General features: G+C 50.8%; 2 protein-coding genes across 3 annotated transcripts in view; one reads left to right on the forward strand and one right to left on the reverse strand.

Moving 5' to 3' along the window:
* Window positions 1-138: 138 nt before the first annotated feature.
* Window positions 139-10,862, forward strand: GORASP1 (golgi reassembly stacking protein 1). The gene is given in 10 exon segments (XM_032459191.1): window positions 139-347; window positions 4,200-4,280; window positions 4,847-5,050; window positions 6,263-6,349; window positions 6,499-6,573; window positions 6,575-6,630; window positions 6,868-7,090; window positions 7,820-7,970; window positions 8,383-8,535; window positions 8,777-10,862. Coding segments are annotated over 10 exon segments (1,347 nt in total). The 5' UTR covers window positions 139-284; the 3' UTR covers window positions 9,031-10,862.
* The window catches only part of WDR48 (WD repeat domain 48), a 38,351-nt gene continuing 31,024 nt past the window's right edge, over window positions 10,863-18,189 (reverse strand). Inside the window, exons 16-20 of one of the 2 annotated variants that reach the window (XM_032459185.1) lie at window positions 17,594-17,681; window positions 16,821-16,856; window positions 15,104-15,180; window positions 13,484-13,676; window positions 10,865-12,866 (exon numbers count right to left, since the gene is read on the reverse strand). In XM_032459185.1, coding sequence (XP_032315076.1) covers window positions 12,771-12,866; window positions 13,484-13,676; window positions 15,104-15,180; window positions 16,821-16,856; window positions 17,594-17,681 — 490 coding nt within the window. In that variant the 3' untranslated portion in view covers window positions 10,865-12,770. Of the gene's footprint in view, window positions 12,867-13,483; window positions 13,677-15,103; window positions 15,181-16,820; window positions 16,857-17,593; window positions 17,682-18,189 lie in introns of both variants that reach the window. The other variant, XM_032459186.1, reaches the window with a different exon arrangement.

Genomic DNA, 18,189 nt, shown 5'->3' on the forward strand with positions numbered 1-18,189 from the left:
TCGTCCGAGTCTAGGTCTGGTGGTGCCGCGCGGAGCGGGATTCCCAAGTTAGGGTCCTGGGCACGCCTCTCGCGGCCGGAAGTTGGAGGCGCGCGCGTCCTTGGAAACGGAACTGCCACCAGCTGTCCAGAGCGTCTCTGTAAAGGGTGGGCGTGGCCATGCGCTCACGTGACAAGGCGAGGGTAATCGAGCGCCGAGAGGGCGAGTCCGCGCTGGTGGCGCTGGGTCGGCCTCCCCGCTAGGCGCCGCGGTCCCGGGCACAGGTGCCGGAGCCGGCGGTGACCATGGGGCTGGGCGCCAGTGCCGAGCAGCCTGCGGGCGGTGCCGAGGGCTTCCACCTGCACGGGGTGAGTCGTCCCCGCGGCGCCAGTGACCTTGGCCTGGCGCCGGCACCGACGAGCTGGGACTCCCGATTGCCGGCGGGGGGGCGACAGTGGCGGGGTCCCGGCCCTAGTGCGGCCGCCGGGGGAGACGGTGGTGCCACTTTCCAGTGGAAGCCACGGGCGAGAGGCGGTCCCGCGGCACTTCTGGGCCCCGGCCCGTCTGTGGCCGCTGTCGGCCCGGTGCCAGCCCCGAGTGCCAGCTCTGCAGGAAGCGGAGCGTTTCCTGGTCAGGTTGGGCCGCCCCGGAATGGCACTTATCCCAGGGTGAAGAGTGAGTGCACCAGGTCCAGTCGATACGCCTTTATGCACTTGAGTCACATTTATGATCGCCTGCTGTGCACCGCGCTCCGCACTGGGCCTGGGGAGAGAGCCGACAACGCTCAAGTCCCGGCCTTGGATCCAGGGGGTCGGGGTAGCCAAGTGGACGCCACCTTTTAGGGGAGCCCGCTGGCGCGTATCCCGCTCATCGTGAGGTCGATAGCATCTGGAGATGGGTATGGGGAAGAGTAATGGCTGGGGGATCAAATGGTGGTGCCATCCGCTGGGGTGAGGTAGAGGATCAGGGAGAACCATCCAGAGAAAATGGGAGCAGGAGAGCCAAGAGAGTGCGATAGAGGGTTCGGAAAGAGAGTTTGCAGCAAGGGGAGGGTCCCTAGGTGGAACATTGAGGAGAAGCGCGGTAAAGGTCTGCGGCTGAGAATGTGCCCTCGGTGTCGCCACAGAGAGGTCTAGGTGAGCAATCCCGGGGAAAGTGGAGATGCAGTGGGTTCCTAGAGTACGAAGGTGAGGAGAGGGGCCTGCGTCCAGATGGAGATTTGGGGTGCTTTGTACTGCTGAGAAGGAGGGGCTATAACGTAGATGAGAGGGGCTGGAAGGTCTCTGCCCCTAGAGCCAGGACTCCTTTTTCTCTTTTGCATGGTGGATGGCTGCAGAGATGGGCATAGATAGGCTGTCAATTTGGTGCCTGGCTGTTGAGTGGTCTCTGTATTGTGATGGGAGGCTCTGTTACCAACCAGGAGATGGAGGCTGAGGAGCTAAAGAAGGGGTTTTCTAAAAGGAAAGCCAGGATGGCTTCAGAACCCAGAGGTGACAGGATTTGTGCTCCGTGATGGACTTTCCCTAGTGGACATCATGGAGAGGCACCAGACAGCAAAGGTGGACAGGGGAATGCATGCGGCGGAGAATGTTTTCCAGGAAGGCAAATTGAGGATATTGACAAGGCTTGGGGACCATGGTGGGAGTGAAGACAGGAAGGGCCTGTTGGAGGGGGACAGAGAGGAGAGATTGAGGGATTGGAGGTCTTCGTTCACAGAACAGTGATTTTTGAGCACATACTCGGTGGTGGGCAGCGTTCTAGGCCCCGGAGATAAAGCAGTGAACAGAACAGACACTGTCCCTATTCTCATTTGGATGCTGGCAGGGAGGAAAGGGAGGCAGACAAGAAATAGAAATATATGGTAGGTGGTGATCATTGCTAGGGAGAAAAATAAAGCAGGTAGGGGGAATCCAGAGTGATGAGTGGGTGCTGTTTTGGATAGAGGGGTCAGGAAAGGCCTCTGATCAAGTAACATTTGAACAGACACATTGCAAGGAAGAAAGGAGTGGACAGTACAGATATTTGGGGGAAGAGCATACTGGGCAGAGGGAGGCCCTGAGGTGCAACTGTGTTTTCTGTGCTTGAGGAGAAGCAGGGACGTGGGGCTGGTGTGCTTAGATGGCGTGGCCCCTCTGAGGAGAGTGGTAAAGGACGAGGCCAGGTTGTGTTGGGCCTTGCGTGCTGTTCTGAGGATTTAAGATTTTATTCCAAGATGTGGAGTCATTGGAAGGTTTTAAGTGGAAGTATGACATTACCTACTTAACGTTTTTAAAAACCAAAGAACACGTGTGCTGCCTTCTGTAAATATTGGCGTTCCCACTGTGTCCCAGGCATGCTGGCGACGTCCCTTCCCTCAGCAAACTTAGAACAGTGGAGGATTCACCAGGAAACGGCTGTTCCTGGGGGCTGTGGGCAGGAGCAGGCTCTGGATCATATTTCCTGGGGTCAGATTGTTGTTGAATAACTGAGTACTTTTCCTCCTGTGTCTGTTGGGGTTAGTGAGAGGGTAAAATGACAGAAGAAGCAGGTGGTGCAGGCTCTGGCGCCCAGCCAACCCTCAGGAAGTGTAAGCTGCTGTCCTTGTTAATCAGGTGCCCTGATGGGGAACTCTAGGGGAGTGCTATGAAAGCAGCATGTGTTGTGGGGCTGCGGGGTTGGGTGTAATGGGAGCCCCCATGGGATAGCCAGACAGAGGGCGGTGCTGGTTGCAGGCCTGTGTGTGCAAGGAGGCAGTGGCATAGGTGATTTCTGCTGTGGAGACAAGAGTGGGCGATGACAAGGCCCACGACAAGAGTAGTGGAGTAGGGCCAGACCGAGGACTAGGCCACAGGAGAGGGTAGGCAGAGGCGCTGGATGGGCTGGGAGAGGGCCGGGCATGTGCTCTGGACTCCGAGCTTCTGGGCCTCATTAATGACAGGGTGACTGACACACGGCACTGAGGAGGGTAGAGAGCTAGCAGGGAGCGTCTCCCTGCTAGCTTTCTCTGATTAACTGTCCTCTGATTTTCAAAAGACACCTCATCCCGGCTTCCCTGGAAGAGACAGGGCAGGCTCTGAGCAGCTGCCCTCCGGGCCAGGCCACCTAGGGCTGGAGTTGGTTTTTGAACTCATTCTCAGTGGAAGCCGTGACAGCTTCTGGAGATGGCAGGGAGGGGCTCTGTTGCTGACACTGCTAGAAGGAGTCCCGATTCCAGGGGCAAATTGGCCTCTCCTTCTGTCTGGGGACTCCAAGACTGGAGGGGCTGGTGGTTGGCAGAAGCCATGGGCCCTTCCCCTCAAGGAGGCATCCAGAACCTGAGGCCACATGAGCCCTGTGCCCTGTGGGCCGGGGCCTGGCTGAGACCTGACCGGCAGGGCATCAAATGCTCACAGCCAAAGGCCTGAGGGTGTGGGGCCCACCTTCAGTCCAGACCTGAGGATAAAGACCACATTGTCTGAGCAGGGCTCTGTGAATGGGGCCTTTGAGATGGAGTTCCACCATGGCTACAAGCCTGGTTGTTGTGCTTTTGGAGATAGCAGTGAGTTTGGGAGTTGAGGGCAGGGCAGAGAGCACCCTTGGGCCAGGAATGGCTCCTGGAGGAGCCGTCCTGTGTAGGATGAGGTTAGATTGTGAGGGGGACTTGGCGCTACTTCCGGGCTGCAAGCTCCGTGGCTCAGACTCATTCCAGACCCTGGGGTCTGCTTTCCTTAGCCTCCCCGCCTCAATAGCTCCCATCACCTGCAGGCCTGAGCTTGAATCTGTTACCACAGGGTCTGGGGCCCTCTGGGATCTGGCCCCAGGCTGCCTTCCCCATTCGGTCTTTCTGGGCACAGCCCTGGTTCTGTCCATTGGGGTACTCCCTTCCTGTCCTCATCTAAAGCTTTCTGGTCAACCCCTCTGGCTTTCTAGCGGCCCCTGACCAGCCCCCCGGGGGAGTATCTGCGTTGCCCTGTCTCTGTGTGGCCTACTGCCCTGGGCTGTCCTTGGAGGCATCTCTGGAAGCATGGTCTGTGGAACAGGTTCAGGAAAGAGTCATTTTCCAAAAGAGGAAAACTTGTGCCAGGGAAGGTAGTGAGAGGATGGAGTGAACTTTGACCACACCCACACGTGGCCTCCTCAGAACAGTTCATGCCAGTGTATGTGTCTAGATGTATGCCAATGTATGTCTAGAATTTGAGGGCTGGGGGCTCCTGGGAGAGTCTTGGGCTGGGTGCAGTGACTGTGGCCTCTGCCCGTTGCAGGTGCAGGAGAACTCCCCTGCCCAGCAGGCAGGCCTGGAGCCCTACTTCGACTTCATCATCACCATCGGGCACTTGCGGCTGGTGAGGAGCCCCTGTCCTGCCTCTGCTTTGCTTGTGTGTGTGCATGTGTCTCCTTCTGTCCCTCAGGGGGCCCCAGCACCCTTTTCTGCTGGAGGGAGGCCGAGCCCCATGTCCCCTTCTCCCAGGGCATCACTGAGCCTGACTGGGGTCCGGCCTGGAGCTCAGCTCCTGGGCCCTTGGGAGTGGACTGGAGGCAGATGGACTCTTGGAACTGGCTGCAAGGCCTATGTGGCCTGCCAAGAGGGGCCTGAGAGGTGTGGGGACTCTGAGACGGGCAGTGCCTCAGTGCTCTAGACCCAGGGGCTCTTGGGTTATGTTGTGTTTTCTGGCAGGGGACTGAGGGAGGAAGGTTTAGCAGGGCTTAGGGGTGCTGGGGGTCACAGTGGCCACAGGCCCAGGCCCGACCTGTGGACCCGGGGCCCAGCCACTGCCCCGGCCCAGCCCTGCATCAGGCCCTGCAGGGGCAGCTGGCCACCAACATCCTCACCCCATCTCAGACCCACACTCGTCTGGGGGGCCTGGCTGGGTGCGGGGGTGCCCCGGAGTCAGCCCCGCTGCCCCTGCAGAACAAGGAGAATGACACGCTCAAGGCCCTGCTGAAGGCCAACGTGGAGAAGCCCGTGAAGCTGGAGGTGTTCAACATGAAGACTATGAAGGTGCGCGAGGTGGAGGTGGTGCCCAGCAACATGTGGGGCGGCCAGGGCCTGCTGGGCGCCAGCGTGCGCTTCTGCAGCTTCCGCAGGGCCAGCGAGCACGTGTGGCACGTGCTGGTGAGTGGGGGCGGGGCACGTGGGGGTGGGGCGGGGTGGCACCTGGGAGAGGCCAACAGCCAACAGGTCTGTTAAGAGGGTTGGGAGGGGCAGGTGTGGTCTCACCTGCTCCAGTGTCCCAGAGAGGACAACTCACTGTCCCCTGAACAGTGCACGCTGCTTCTTGTTTGCCCTGTGACTCTGGGCCATTTCTTGCCCTCTAGAGCTTGGTTTCTTCTTTTGGATGGTGGGGGTGCCACCTCCTGGAAGCATGCTTGTGCTGCCAGAATGCTGCTACTGCTGCTAGGAGTCTTTATCTGTAGTGTGCTTTCTGGTATATTCTATGGTAGACCAGTATCATGGTTCTTTGGGCAGGTCCCCCGAGAGCACCTTTGGGCACTGGGCTGGTGCCTGGGGCCTGAACCTTAATGAAGCTCCATGACTGGGTTGTCCCAGATGTGTCTGTTAGTGTCTGTTCATCGCACATTCACTGATGGTCCCCTAAGTTCTCGAATGGTCAGTCCCAAGGCTTGGTGAACAGAGGATGCCCTGAGCTGGAAATTGATTTGGTTTCTAGCCCTCACTATTGCTCGCTGACTTCTTGCCAGAGACTTCTCAGCCTTTTCAGCCTGCCTCAATTTGTCCATGAGTGCAGTGGGAGTGATGATGTAAATCCCTTTACATTTCCCTGGGAGACTGGGAGTGGTGGAGCTTCCCAAGGGAGAAGGCAATCCTCGTACCCACTTCTCACTGTCCTCGCCTCCAGCCTCACCTGGGGGTCTTCAGCCATATGCCTGCGGCAGTAACAGCAATGCAGTTGGGTACTTACTGTGGGCCAAGGTGTGGCTTTCATTCTGGACATATATACATATATTTTTTTAATCTTCTCAGCAACCCTGTGAGTAAGTACTATGTATCCCACTTATAGTTGTGGGGAAACGGAGGCTGAGGGGTTAAGTGTCCACAGCACCCCAGCGAGCAGCTGGTGAAAGCTGGAGTTTGCGCCAGGTCGAGTCCGGAGCTCAGCACCATGACACAGTGCTGCCCTCTGCTGGACAGGCTGTGGACCTGGGGGAGGCTGAGGAATTACGCGCTAGTGGGAGAGTCAGAGTTTGAGATCCTGGCCTAGGGACAGAGGACAGGTGTCTTATTTACCACCTGGGGAGGCAGCTCCCCCAGCCCCTGTTCCCCCAGCAAGGCTGATGATTTAATTGTTCTTGATTCTTTCCTCAGGATGTGGAACCCTCTTCACCTGCCTCCCTTGCTGGCCTGCGCCCCTACACAGACTATGTGATTGGCTCAGACCAGATCCTCCAGGAGGTGAGGAACCTGTGGCTGGCCCCCTCAGTCCCTGGCCCCTTGGATGGGGCATGGAGAGATGGGTACTGTCTATGAGAACTGTCTTGTTTTGCTGAGGCTTCCAACCCCAGTGTCGGGAGCAGGGCTCAGGCGCCATGTGTCTGTTGTAGTCTGAGGACTTCTTCTCGCTCATTGAGTCCCACGAGGGGAAGCCCTTGAAGCTGATGATTTATAACTCCGAGTCCTGACTCCTGCCGGGAGGTGACTGTCACTCCCAATGCAGCTTGGGGTGGAGAGGGCAGGTACTTCCTGGGGTTGGAGGGCTGCAGGGTGGGGCCCTGGTGGGGCTGTGGTGGGCCTGGCCATTGGGCATGGACCTTGAATCCCACAGTAGGGGTGGAGGGCTGGGTCCTGGGCCCAGGGGTCCTGAGGTTGACTGGTGGTCTGGGAGGCCCCTCACTGCTAGTGGGTTGGGGTGGCAGAGATAGGAAGGGCTGTAGGACAAGCCCCTGGAGCGAATGTTTTCTGGCCTTTGGCAGTCTGGGGTGCGGTATTGGCTACGGGTATCTGCACCGGATCCCAACCCAGCCCCCAAGCTACCACAAGAAGCCAACTGGTGCCCCACCACCTGGTGCCCCGCCACCTGGGACCCAACCACCTGGGACCCAACCACCTGGGACCCCACCACCTGGACCCACCCCGCAGGACTCTCCTGCCCCTCCTGGCCTGGAGGCAGGCTCCAAGCAGGGTGACTACGTAGAGGTACATGGGGAGCACCTGCCAGCTGGGGGAAGAGGGAGCTTCATCTGGGCAGAGGAGCCTACAGCTGGGAAGAGAGAAGACTCTGGAGGCTGCCTCACCAGGGGCCTGTCTTTGGAGCCCTTGGGAGGCCCAGCTGCTTATGGGAACCAGTGGGAGCAGATATACCCCTCCTGGGACAGCTGAAACCTACTTTGGTTCTCCTGCCACTTGGGTCTGGAGATGAGGGCACTGGTGAGGTGCTGGTTGTTATTTTCATTTCACGAGTGGGAAACTGAGTTTCAGAGGTGGGCAGAGCCTTGTTCTCTGCCTCCGTGTCTTTGGTAAAGTTGGGCCAGGGTCTGGGTGTTCAGGGGTGGTCTGTCTGGCCAGGTCTCAGCCTGGTCATGGCTGTTGAACAGGTCCCTTAAGTCCCCCCTGAGCACTGGGCTGGTGCCTGGGGTCTGCACGGAGGGTACCGGAGGACTGCTCCCCAGGCATGGACTCTTCCTGTGGGCCCCTGGGGCTGTTCAATAGAGTGGACAGAGTGCCCCCAACTGTATCAGCACCACATGGGAGGTCAGCCAGGCCCCTCTTGCCTGATTTCACACCCATTGTAGAGGAAGCAACACCACGGCTGTGTGCTCCCTCCAGCTGAGTGGTGCTCTGGGGTGGGTGTGGGCTGGGGGTGACGTGAGACTACACTGTCTCGATTGGCCCCTCCTGTTCCTCTTTTCCCCTGGCTCCCCGCAGGCCCTACTGCAGGCACCTGGTTCCTCCACGGAGGAACAGCTTCCTGGGCCTGAGAGTCCCAGCCATGGTGCTCTAGACCTTGGCGATCTTGCACGTTCCATGGAGATTCCTCTCCAGCCTCCGCCTCCAGTGCAGAGAGTCATGGACCCAGGTACTGAGCAGGCCGAGAGGAGGCTGAGGGGCCCTGGGCTCAGGGCTGGACTTGGCCGGATCCGCTGAGCCCTCCTATCTCTTACCTGCCAAGATGGTTGCAGATGATCTGACCAGTGTATGGATGGGGAGACTGCCATCCAGACAAGAGAGGCAGCCTGCTTAAGGTCACACAGCACACTGGGCACAGAGTGGGGTCTGGGCCCTCTGCCATTGGGCTATCCCCATGATACCCAGCCTCTTTGTTTCCTCAGAAACGGGCAGTGGGGAACCTCTGGGGTTGTGTGGGGGCATTGCCACGGGCTGAGGAGATTACAGTCCCCTGATGCCCCGGGAGCAGGGCAGAGTGCAGGGTGCTGGCCTTCCCACGGTGAGGGATTTGTGCTGGCAGAGAACTGCGCCCCCTCCCCTAGGCTTCCTGGACGTGTCGGGCATCTCCCTCTTGGACAGCAGCAACACCAGCGTCTGGCCCAGCCTGCCCTCCTCCACAGAGCTGACCTCCACAGCGGTCTCAGCCTCAGGCCCGGAGGACGTCTGCTCCAGCAGCGGTTCTCACGAGCATGGCGGTGAGTGGCCGGCACCTTCTGAAACCTTCTGGGAAGGACCCCGGGTTGTGGGGAAGGCTGCCCTGACTCTCAGTGGGGTTAGAGACGGGCCTGCGGTGGAATACAGCTACATCAAGGCATCTGTACACTAGCTCTCCCACCCCCCATCAATGCCAGGGGTGGGAGCTGCAGTGGGGTTACTGGCCCAGGCCACACTGGCCCTGTTCTGCAGGCCTCCTCAGCCCCACCCTGTGTGTTTCAGGTGAGGCCACATGGTCTGGGTCAGAGTTTGAGGTCTCCTTCCCAGACAGCCCAGGCGCCCAGGTGCCGCCGGACCACCTGCCTCAGCTGACACTTCCCGACAGCCTCACCTCTGCAGCCTCACCAGAAGACGGGCTGTCTGCCGAGCTGCTCGAAGCTCAGGCTGAGGAGGAGCCCGCACGCACAGGGAGCCCAGATTCTGTGGCAGAGGCTGAGGGGGCAGCCAGCCAGGCCCAGCTCTCCACCCCTCAATGAAACCCTGCACTGTGACACGGTGGGCTTTGATGGCATTTCATGAGGCCTGGCAGCAGGGAAGCAGCTCGGGCCACACTGTGCGGCCCAGCCCCCTGCGTTAAGCTCCCCAGGCTGCGGCTCCGAGGCCGTGCAGGGGCTGCTGCTGGCAGGGGGTTTGTGTCCACTCAGACTCTACTGGTCTCCAGCAGATGACCTTCCAGCATTATTTTGCCTGATGGTCCTGGCTTTGGGGTATTGGGCACTTGTTTGAGAATCTCAAACAAGTGCTTTTGGGGTGCTAGGGGGCTGGGAGAAACTCCCAGAGTAAGTTAGTTTTCCAGGAGCTAGGGTAGGAAAGGATTCTTTGTGCTTGGGTGGGGCATGGAGCCTCAGTGGGAGAGTAAAAGAGGGCCTTGAGGAAGGGCATCTTTTGGCCATGGACCCTCAGGTCCAGTGCTTGCTCCTGCTCTGGTCACTACGGCTGCATGGGAGGTGGCAGAGTCCAGGCTGGACCAGGTGTGAAGATGGGGTAAGGGAGGAAGGGGTTGGTGTGGGGTGTTTGCCTGGTTGCTTTGTAGGGCTTGCCTTGATTCTTCCTGCGTAGCTCAGCCAGCCTGAGCTGTAATGGAAGGCACCCCCAAGCCCTGGGAACCTCTGTGGCCCCATCCCTCCGCTACACTGCACAGTTGGCTCAGGCTGACTGCAGATTCCAGTTGCGGTTGGAGAAGAAAACTTGCCAACGTCTCCTGAGGGAGGAGGGCTGGAAATTCTAGGCCCTTTAGCAGAGACTCACCTGCGCCTGGACTGCAATGCTGCTTCTTCCCCAGGGCTTGCATCCCTCAGACCTAGTATCCCCAGCTGTGATTCCTGTCTGCTCCCAAACTTGGTTGTAACCATCTCTTCTAAATATACAAGTCAGCCAGCCAGCCCCAGTGGTGAATAAAAGTTACAAACTTAAGTTCCCCATCCTAAGCAGACGCTCAAAGCCAGTCCTCCTGACAGGGCCTCTTTACAAAGAACTCCTACCCCAAAGGGGACGCAGGGCCTGGACAAGAGTGGGTGAAAGCACTTTCCCACAGCAATGGGAAGCCTTTCCCTTCACCTCCAGTGCTGCGGAAAGCTAAGATTAGGTTGGGTCTTCTGCTCTGCCTGGTTCCTGCAGGAAGAGGAGGCTCCAACCAAGGATGGCCCCTCACCAAAGTCCTCTCCTCTTTGGCTAGAGTCCCTCACCTTCCCACACCCCTTGCTGATTACCATGAAAGCTGCCCTTGGCCTTGCCTTCTAGCCTTGGCCCAGTCAAATGTCCCAACTTTACCAGTTGTTTTGGAATATCTACACTTACAGGGAATTCAGAGCTCTGTTAGGCTCATAGGACAAGGACTGCTGTGGGGGGCAAAGACCAAGTATATGGAAGGAGGGCACCAAATTAGCCAACACTTCAAGTTTCTAGCACTGTGACTGCATTTAAAAAGCAAGCCTTTGTCAAGTCTACCAGAGCAGCTGATAAGCCTGCAGAACAGAGAGGCATTGTGTCCAAGCCAGTGCCGGAGCCTGGTTCCTGGATTGTCTGGGAGCCCGGTGTCTGCCTGCAGGAATCCAGGAAGCAGAATGGAATCACCACGGGACTGTTCTGAGGCCAGCTTCCCTTCACTGACCTAGAGTCACTCTCCCCCAAGAGACCTGGTTCTTTCCTCCCTCACTTTTACACCCGCCCTTCCCTAAATTGGGGGATAAAATGGATACCAATGCTAATTATTTCCAGGGTAAACCAGAAGTTTCTTACTTTCTCTGTAACCTGCTATGAAGGAAAATGACAAATGAAAAAATAAATAAATGTGTACTACACTCTGAAATATTTTAACTAAAGCCTTTATTCTATACAACTGTGAAATACAGATTTTTACCCTTTTGGCATTGCAGACTGTCAGATTTTCTGGAAACTATTACTGGTTTGACTGGAACAACAACAAAAAAAATCACAACCATGCTTGGGGGACAGACCTATGACAGAAAGGGAGCGTGGCCACCCTCAGGATCAGCACACAGGCAGCATGGCCCGGCCAGACCCATTCCTTCAGCCCAAGGGCCCCTCATGCAAACACAACTCAGGGCTGGTAAATGAGGTTTTTTTTTTTTTTTTTTCTTTTTTGCCATTAGTTCACAACTATTGCTAAAAAATGTGCACCAAAAGTACACTGTTGTATTCAACAGATAGAAAGTATTTTTAAAAAAAGAAGCCGGTTGCTCTCTGCGTAAGGGAGAAAGACTCACTGGAAATGTGGTGTGTCTTTGCTCACTTCATCGAAGTGCTGGAGGCAATGACTTGTCCACTTTCCAAAGGAGGCTGACCAGCAGTGAGGGAACCCTGTCTCTACGGTTGTGCGGATCAGAGTATCTCAAATAGTAAGGTCTGGACCCAGGTCAGCTGCCTCCAGCTGAACCTGTGAAGATGTAGAAAAGGGAAAGCCTGCCCCACCCCCTCCTTCCCCAGTCCCTGCTGTTGTAGGGACAGGCTGCACACAAGCTGGGGAGGCAACTGGTCTGGAATAAACTGCCCTCTGAAGGCACTTGTGCTTCTGGCTTCATACAGGAGGCTTGTCTTATGTAGTTTTACGGGGGTGGGCCATTGTTCTCTCCCAAATACAAATGACCTTGGGGAGAATCCAAAGTATTTTTTTCTGCCAAAAGTTGAAGTGTTTATACCCAATAAGTTATATTCTGTACAAGATCCAAATGATTCTATGAAAGCTTTAGATTGTTAGAAAGAACAGTGAAAAGAAATCTGGATACAGGTACAACAACAACAAAAACCTGCATATAAAACTGGAAAAAATAAACATGTACACTTTCAGAATATGAATATCAAATCAACCCACTATGAAATCCTTTCAGTCTGACACCATAAATATTAGGTAGCATTTCAATGAAATTAAAATTTCACCATGGTCTTAAGTTTGGATGGTATCAAGCTGCTCACCAGAGCAAGAGCCTGTGATGTCACCTGACTCTGCCCATAAATAAAACGACACAGTGGAGGAAGGAGTCACACAGCCGCACCTCCCTGTGGCTGCCACAGCCTGGGCACTGTTGGGGGCGGCATCGCTGGGCGTGCTCTAGTCTGGCAGTCCAAGTGCTACGATCCCGCACCTGGAATTCCAACGGGTCTTCCTACAAGAACATATCTGAGATACAATATTAAAAAGAAGCCCAACAATAATCATTTATTATTAAATGGGCTGGCTCTAGAATTGTGCAGCAGTAAATTCCTATTAAAAATAACTGTCTTAAACGGCAAAAACAACTTTTTTTTTTAATGACAAACTTGGAAAAAGCCTTCATAGATACTGCATGAATGGAATGTACTCTTAGAAAAGCTAGAGTGTATGGGTTCAGAGTTGAAACACAGTGATAGATGTGGCCCTACCAGTGTGTCTCTAACAAGTGCTAACAGATCAAGATAAGGTCCTTTGAAACAAAAGGAGGAAGCAAAGTCTGTCCTGGCCTGTCGTCAGTTCTCTGTACATCACAAGACACAGTCTGCTCGGGCACTCTGCCTTCCTGGGGACAGCTTAATCTACACATGGAGACTGGTTTCTATATTACATCTCGATTAGTCACTTCAATTAAAAAGAATCTCGGTCCATATCACAACGGCCGTTAGAAGTCTTGTTCCCGCTGGGGCTCAGTGGGCTTCCTAGGACTACTCTTGGGGCCATAGAGGAAGGTCAGTAAATGAATAGCCAGAAGTGTTTGCCCACCCTTCACGTGGACTTCTGACGGTAATGGAGGGTGAGGTCACCACCACTCTTCCATATGAAGTGTTTCACTGTTCGAAGGTCCATATTTGGATCCAAAACCTGATTAGCAAAAAATAAATAATAAAAAAGGTATCTAAGAGCCAACAGTTATTGTTAACTCTGGCACTCTCCTCACCTATGCCTGGTGGCCTGTTCCTGTTGACACAGCTGCCTTGCACTCAGGCATGAACCTGGGTGCAGTGAGACGTGCAGCTTGTGTGGCTAAGCCAGACACACCGTGTTCAGCCATTCCTCTGAAGAAATGCACTGAATGCATCCTCATTTACAACATCTCCACCACTACTCCACCCACCACCACTTCAGATCTTCAAAACTAACACGGCAGACACTGTTCTGCAAATCAAGACGAGCATGCGTTTTTCTTGTCAGGCAAAAAATGTCACCAGCACATCCACAATGGTCTGTGTGTACACTGAAATCTCCATGTCCCTTTCCTGAAAACTGCCCTGGGGTAAATAGAAGCTTTATGGTGGGCTGAAGAGCCCCTCAAGAAGGGGCCTCACAAATGGGTGGGAAAGACCCAGTGCTCCTTATAGTCTCTCTAAAAGCAGAAACCCCCCATAGGCAACAGACTTGGAGACCACAATCCCACTACATGATGAAATTCTGAGAACCAGCGCTGGAAAAAATGGGGCAGTGTCCTCAAGTCCACTTACCTGATCCTGGCACAGAAGTTCAATTTTCTCCTCTGCCAACACAGCAATATCCTCTTCTTTTTCCTGTTCTCCTGGTTTTTCATTATTAGAAGAGCTAGTGGTTTGAGACTCATTATCCAAATTGATGATTTTCTCATAGACATGTTCCATTACTTTCCGGACTTGAAGCATGTCACTAGCAGAAAGTCTGTCTCTGTAAAAAGCAAGGGCAGATTGTGATATCAGGAAATCACTGGATACTATCTTTTCCATATTCTTTGGTGTTAACATTTGATAAAGATAAAACATACCACAGAAACATAAACCATTAAATGTTCTCAGTCACTGCTTCAATCCATTATTAGAACTGCCAACAGGTTTTCTATAGTGTCCTAAGACACAAGTTACGTGCAACTAAGTGAGATTAAATACACATTCTTAAACCCTACATATACATACAGAATAGGCTTCTGGGTTTTATTCCCTTAAAGACTTTCCCAGAGCACGGGCAAACTAAACGCTCCTGGAAGGGAAGGCAGCCCCCAGTGCTTACCAGGCTCCGATCATGCATGTGCTCATTTCTCACAGGGCTTTCTCCTACACCTAAGACCTTCAGTTTCAACTGCCTGCTTGATCTCCAGACCAACAAACCCAAAAGCTGGCTGGGCATCTCCAGCTGGATGTCCCAAGGGCATCTCAAACTCTACATGTCCAAAACTAGATTCAGCAACTTCCTTACCCCTCAACCTACTTCCCTATTTTTTGACATCAGTTAACAAAGTAGCTCAAGCTCAGGAAAGCCACCTTGAACTTCAGTCATTAAATCTATTTGAAGTGATACTTGGAATTTGCTTTAAAATAATCCCGTGTGTGCATGTGAGTGTTTGTGTGTGTAGGTAGGTGGGCTCAGTGGGAGGGAAGGTAGGTAGAGGTATAGATGAAACAAAATGTTTAGCCATATGTTGATAATTACTTAAGCTGTTTGATGGGATAATGGGGGTTCATTCTCCCATTCTCTTTTTTTGCATACATTTGTACATTTCCCTAACAGAAGGTTTTCAAGTCTGGTTGACTTTACTTGCTGGGATACACATCAATGAAACTTTTCCTTTCCTTTCTGACTGCCTTCCTTTCGGCCACCCCTCCACCCTATGCTGCAGCTACATAGGTCCTCGCTAACTTATCTTATGCATGCTCCTCCTTCCATATCCCCGATCAAACCATTTTCTAGACCTGGAATATTTCTCTTTTGAAGTTCTATCCATCCTTACACGTCTAGTTCAAATTCCATGTCCTTCAAAAAACTTTTCTGGAAAGCACCAGCCAAAAATTTATTTCTTTCTCCCTACTCTCATCATTCTCTAAGTATTCATAAAAACAGAGTTATTATACACAGACTGTGTCCTAACTTACGCATTATGACAAGAGACAAAATCTATGTCTTATTTATTTTGAACATCTGTAACCAGCCACAGTAGGTACTTGGTAAATGGTTAAATTATATAAACTTTCAATATTATGAACTTAGCCTTAGATCTTGTACTTGTCTCCTCTGCTATAAAAGCAACTATAGGGAATTTAAACAAATCTCTCTGGTAATTAATTAGATCAAGGTTATCACATGACACTCCATTTACTTACTTTTTTAAGGTTTTTGCTCCTGAAGATGCATGAGGTTGGAGGTAGAAAGGAATTTTGTTGAATTTGGGCATATTTTTCTGAAATATTAAAGTGAAAAAAGTGTAATAGTTTCTATTAGCTGATAAAATAAAATGATGTCAATAGGAAAATATGATTTACAAGTTAACAGTTATTTTACAATTAAAAGTGACTTTCTATTAAATTTATAGTAAGCTATCAAATTATCTACATCAGCCTTAGAGAACAGAAAAGTATAATGTTTCATTTTGTAGTAAAAGATAACATAAAGACAATTATATGCATTGTCAGTCAATATGAAATTGCAGCATCGCTATTCTCAAGTAACAATTCAAAGTATTAAAGGGAAACAAACTTTATGAATTAAATGATTATTAAGCCATACAAACCAAAAATCTCCATTGTACAATAAATGCCCAAATAAAAAAGTAATTGTCTTAGAGAAACCCAGAACATTCACTTTTGAGCAAAACCATACTCTACACTGGTGAGGCCCATTATCCAAAACTGAAAAGGCCAATCAAGTCCTCTCCCACTTTCTTCCCTCTGACATCAGAGTGAGGTCTGAAGTTTAAACAAGAGTAGAAACTTCAACCAACCACCTAGATGTCTACCATGAAGTAAACAACATAGTTAGATGAAGGATAAAATTAACTGGTCATCTTTTCTCTGGGTGTTAATCTCCTCTGAGCCTCCACGTCATATCCTGTCTTTGAATGTCTCCTCTGAGGAATAAGCCACAGGCCTAAAGTCAACAATGCATCCTAGGTGAGTTTTACACTCAAAGGAAGTAGTGGTTTATGGGCGACTCAGGACTTAGAGAAGACTATAGAATATCCATCAGGTGTCAGACTGGTTTTAAGTTCTTGGAGGTGTATCTGGGACAGAAAACAAATTTTCTGAAGGTTCTAGAGATTAAATCTCTTTTCATATGGCTTTAGAAATTTAAAAGATAGGTCAACAGCACAAAAGAGAGTCTAGAAACAGACCCGTGTGTACACAGAAATTTAGTATATGATAAAGACAGCATTTCTAATTAGAAGGAAAAGGGCAAATTATTCAGTAAACTGTTGGCACACTGGCTATCCATTTGGAGAAAGTTAGCATCCAACTTTACACCAATCATAATGAATTCTAATAGATTAAAGACCTAGATGTAAACCATTATCATAAATATACTAGAAGAGAATACAAGAGAACATTTTTGTTACTTTGGAGTAGGAAATACCTAAGCAAGACATGAAACTCAGAGCCATAAAAGATCAATCTGGTCATATAAAAAATGAAAACATTTTGCCTGACAAAAGACACTATAAACAAAGTAAAAATTCAATTGAGAGGCAGGACAGTAGTCAAAGGGTTAATATTCAATACAAAGAACTCCTACAAATCAATAAGAAGGATAAATAACCCAATAGAAAACTGAGTAAAGAATACAGACAATTCACAAAAGAAATATAAATGGCCAATATGAAAAGGTGCTTAACCTCATTACACACACACAAAAATAACAACCCCAAAACACACATTAAAACAATGAGATAATATCTGCCTATCTTTCAGCAAAGATTTTAAGTATCCAGCGTTGGTGAGGGTGTGGGGTACTGGGTACTCATATACTGTTGGTGAGAGTGGAAACTGATACAGCCTTTCTGGAGGGCAATTTGGCAATATCTATCGAAATTTAAAATGTGCATACCCTTTGATCCAGCAATTCCACTTCTAGGAATTTATCCTAAAAAGTACACAAAGATATATGTACAAGGGTGTTCACTGAAGCATTGTTTGTAATAGAAAACATTGGATACAACCTAAACGTCCATTAATAGGAACTGGTTAAATAAATCATGGTACATTTATACAATGGAATACTATGCAGTCATTAAAAAGGAATGATCCATATGCAAACATGAAAAAAAAGTTCAAGATGTTTTTTAAGTGGAAAAAAAAAAAAACCCCAAAAAACCAAGTTGCAGAACAGTATAATATACATAATATAATATATATTATATACTTATTAAATACATGTATTAAAAATCTATATATAATAGATTTTGTACAAAATAAAATGAGCTATACACACACACATATATACACACATTAATAATATATGCTTGTGTAGGCATAGAAAAAGGTACTAGAAGCTACATATTAAACTATTAATAGTTATTACTTCTAGGGAGAACAGGGAGTGAGTAGAATAGAAGGAGTGATTGGGAAAGAGATGGGAATTTCACCTTATTTTTTTTCTTTGATAAGCATATATTATTTATATGATTAAAAGTAAAGATAAATATAATCATGAATACTTTCTGCAACTTTGGAACTGCAGGGAAGCAGAAGAGGATTCCACTTGGCAGTCTAGTTTTTATTAGAACTAGAACTCCAACTAGAACAGTCTAAAGCAGTTCTTAATTTTCTTCATGGTTTGGAAAAAAATAAAAGGGCAAAATGGGAGTGGAGGACACTTACATCCACAGTGATGTCAATTACCCATTGTGGCACCGTCTCATTAAGAAGCATGGACTCAGTCTCACCCCCGGAGTCTCGGCAGAGCAGCCTAAACATAATTCATCAGGTAGTAAGTGACACAAACACAGATAACAAAGTCACTGTCAGCCAACATTGGAGGGAGGGACCCTTACAGAGTTCATTTAGGATAACCCCCACCTGACAGCTGAGGAAACAAAGCACAACCAGGCAGAATGACTCACTGTGTTAAGAGAGCGAGCAAGGCCCTAACACCCAGGCCCCCGATTCTGAGGCCAGGCATACAGTGCAGCTGCCTCTCTGAGGCCCTGGGTGATGACAGGAAACCTGGGTGGAGGCAAAGCACTCAAGAAAGGTCGCCCGCCAGTGCTACAGTGCAGAGCACAGGCCTCCACACGTAATGGGTCAGGATATTTTTGGTAACCACACTCTCAGGAAACCACCATAAAGGAAGAGAATCCTGGCCTCAAGGGCAAGACAAACATTTTTCGTACTTCTGGCCCTATAGACGACTCTAGAAGGCTCTCCCCTATGACTCTCCCTGGGCCCTGCTGGCAACCTGGACGGGAAGCCAGTCC

Source organism: Camelus ferus, chromosome 17 (genome assembly GCF_009834535.1).
Source record: "Camelus ferus isolate YT-003-E chromosome 17, BCGSAC_Cfer_1.0, whole genome shotgun sequence".
Lineage (NCBI taxonomy): Eukaryota > Metazoa > Chordata > Mammalia > Artiodactyla > Camelidae > Camelus > Camelus ferus.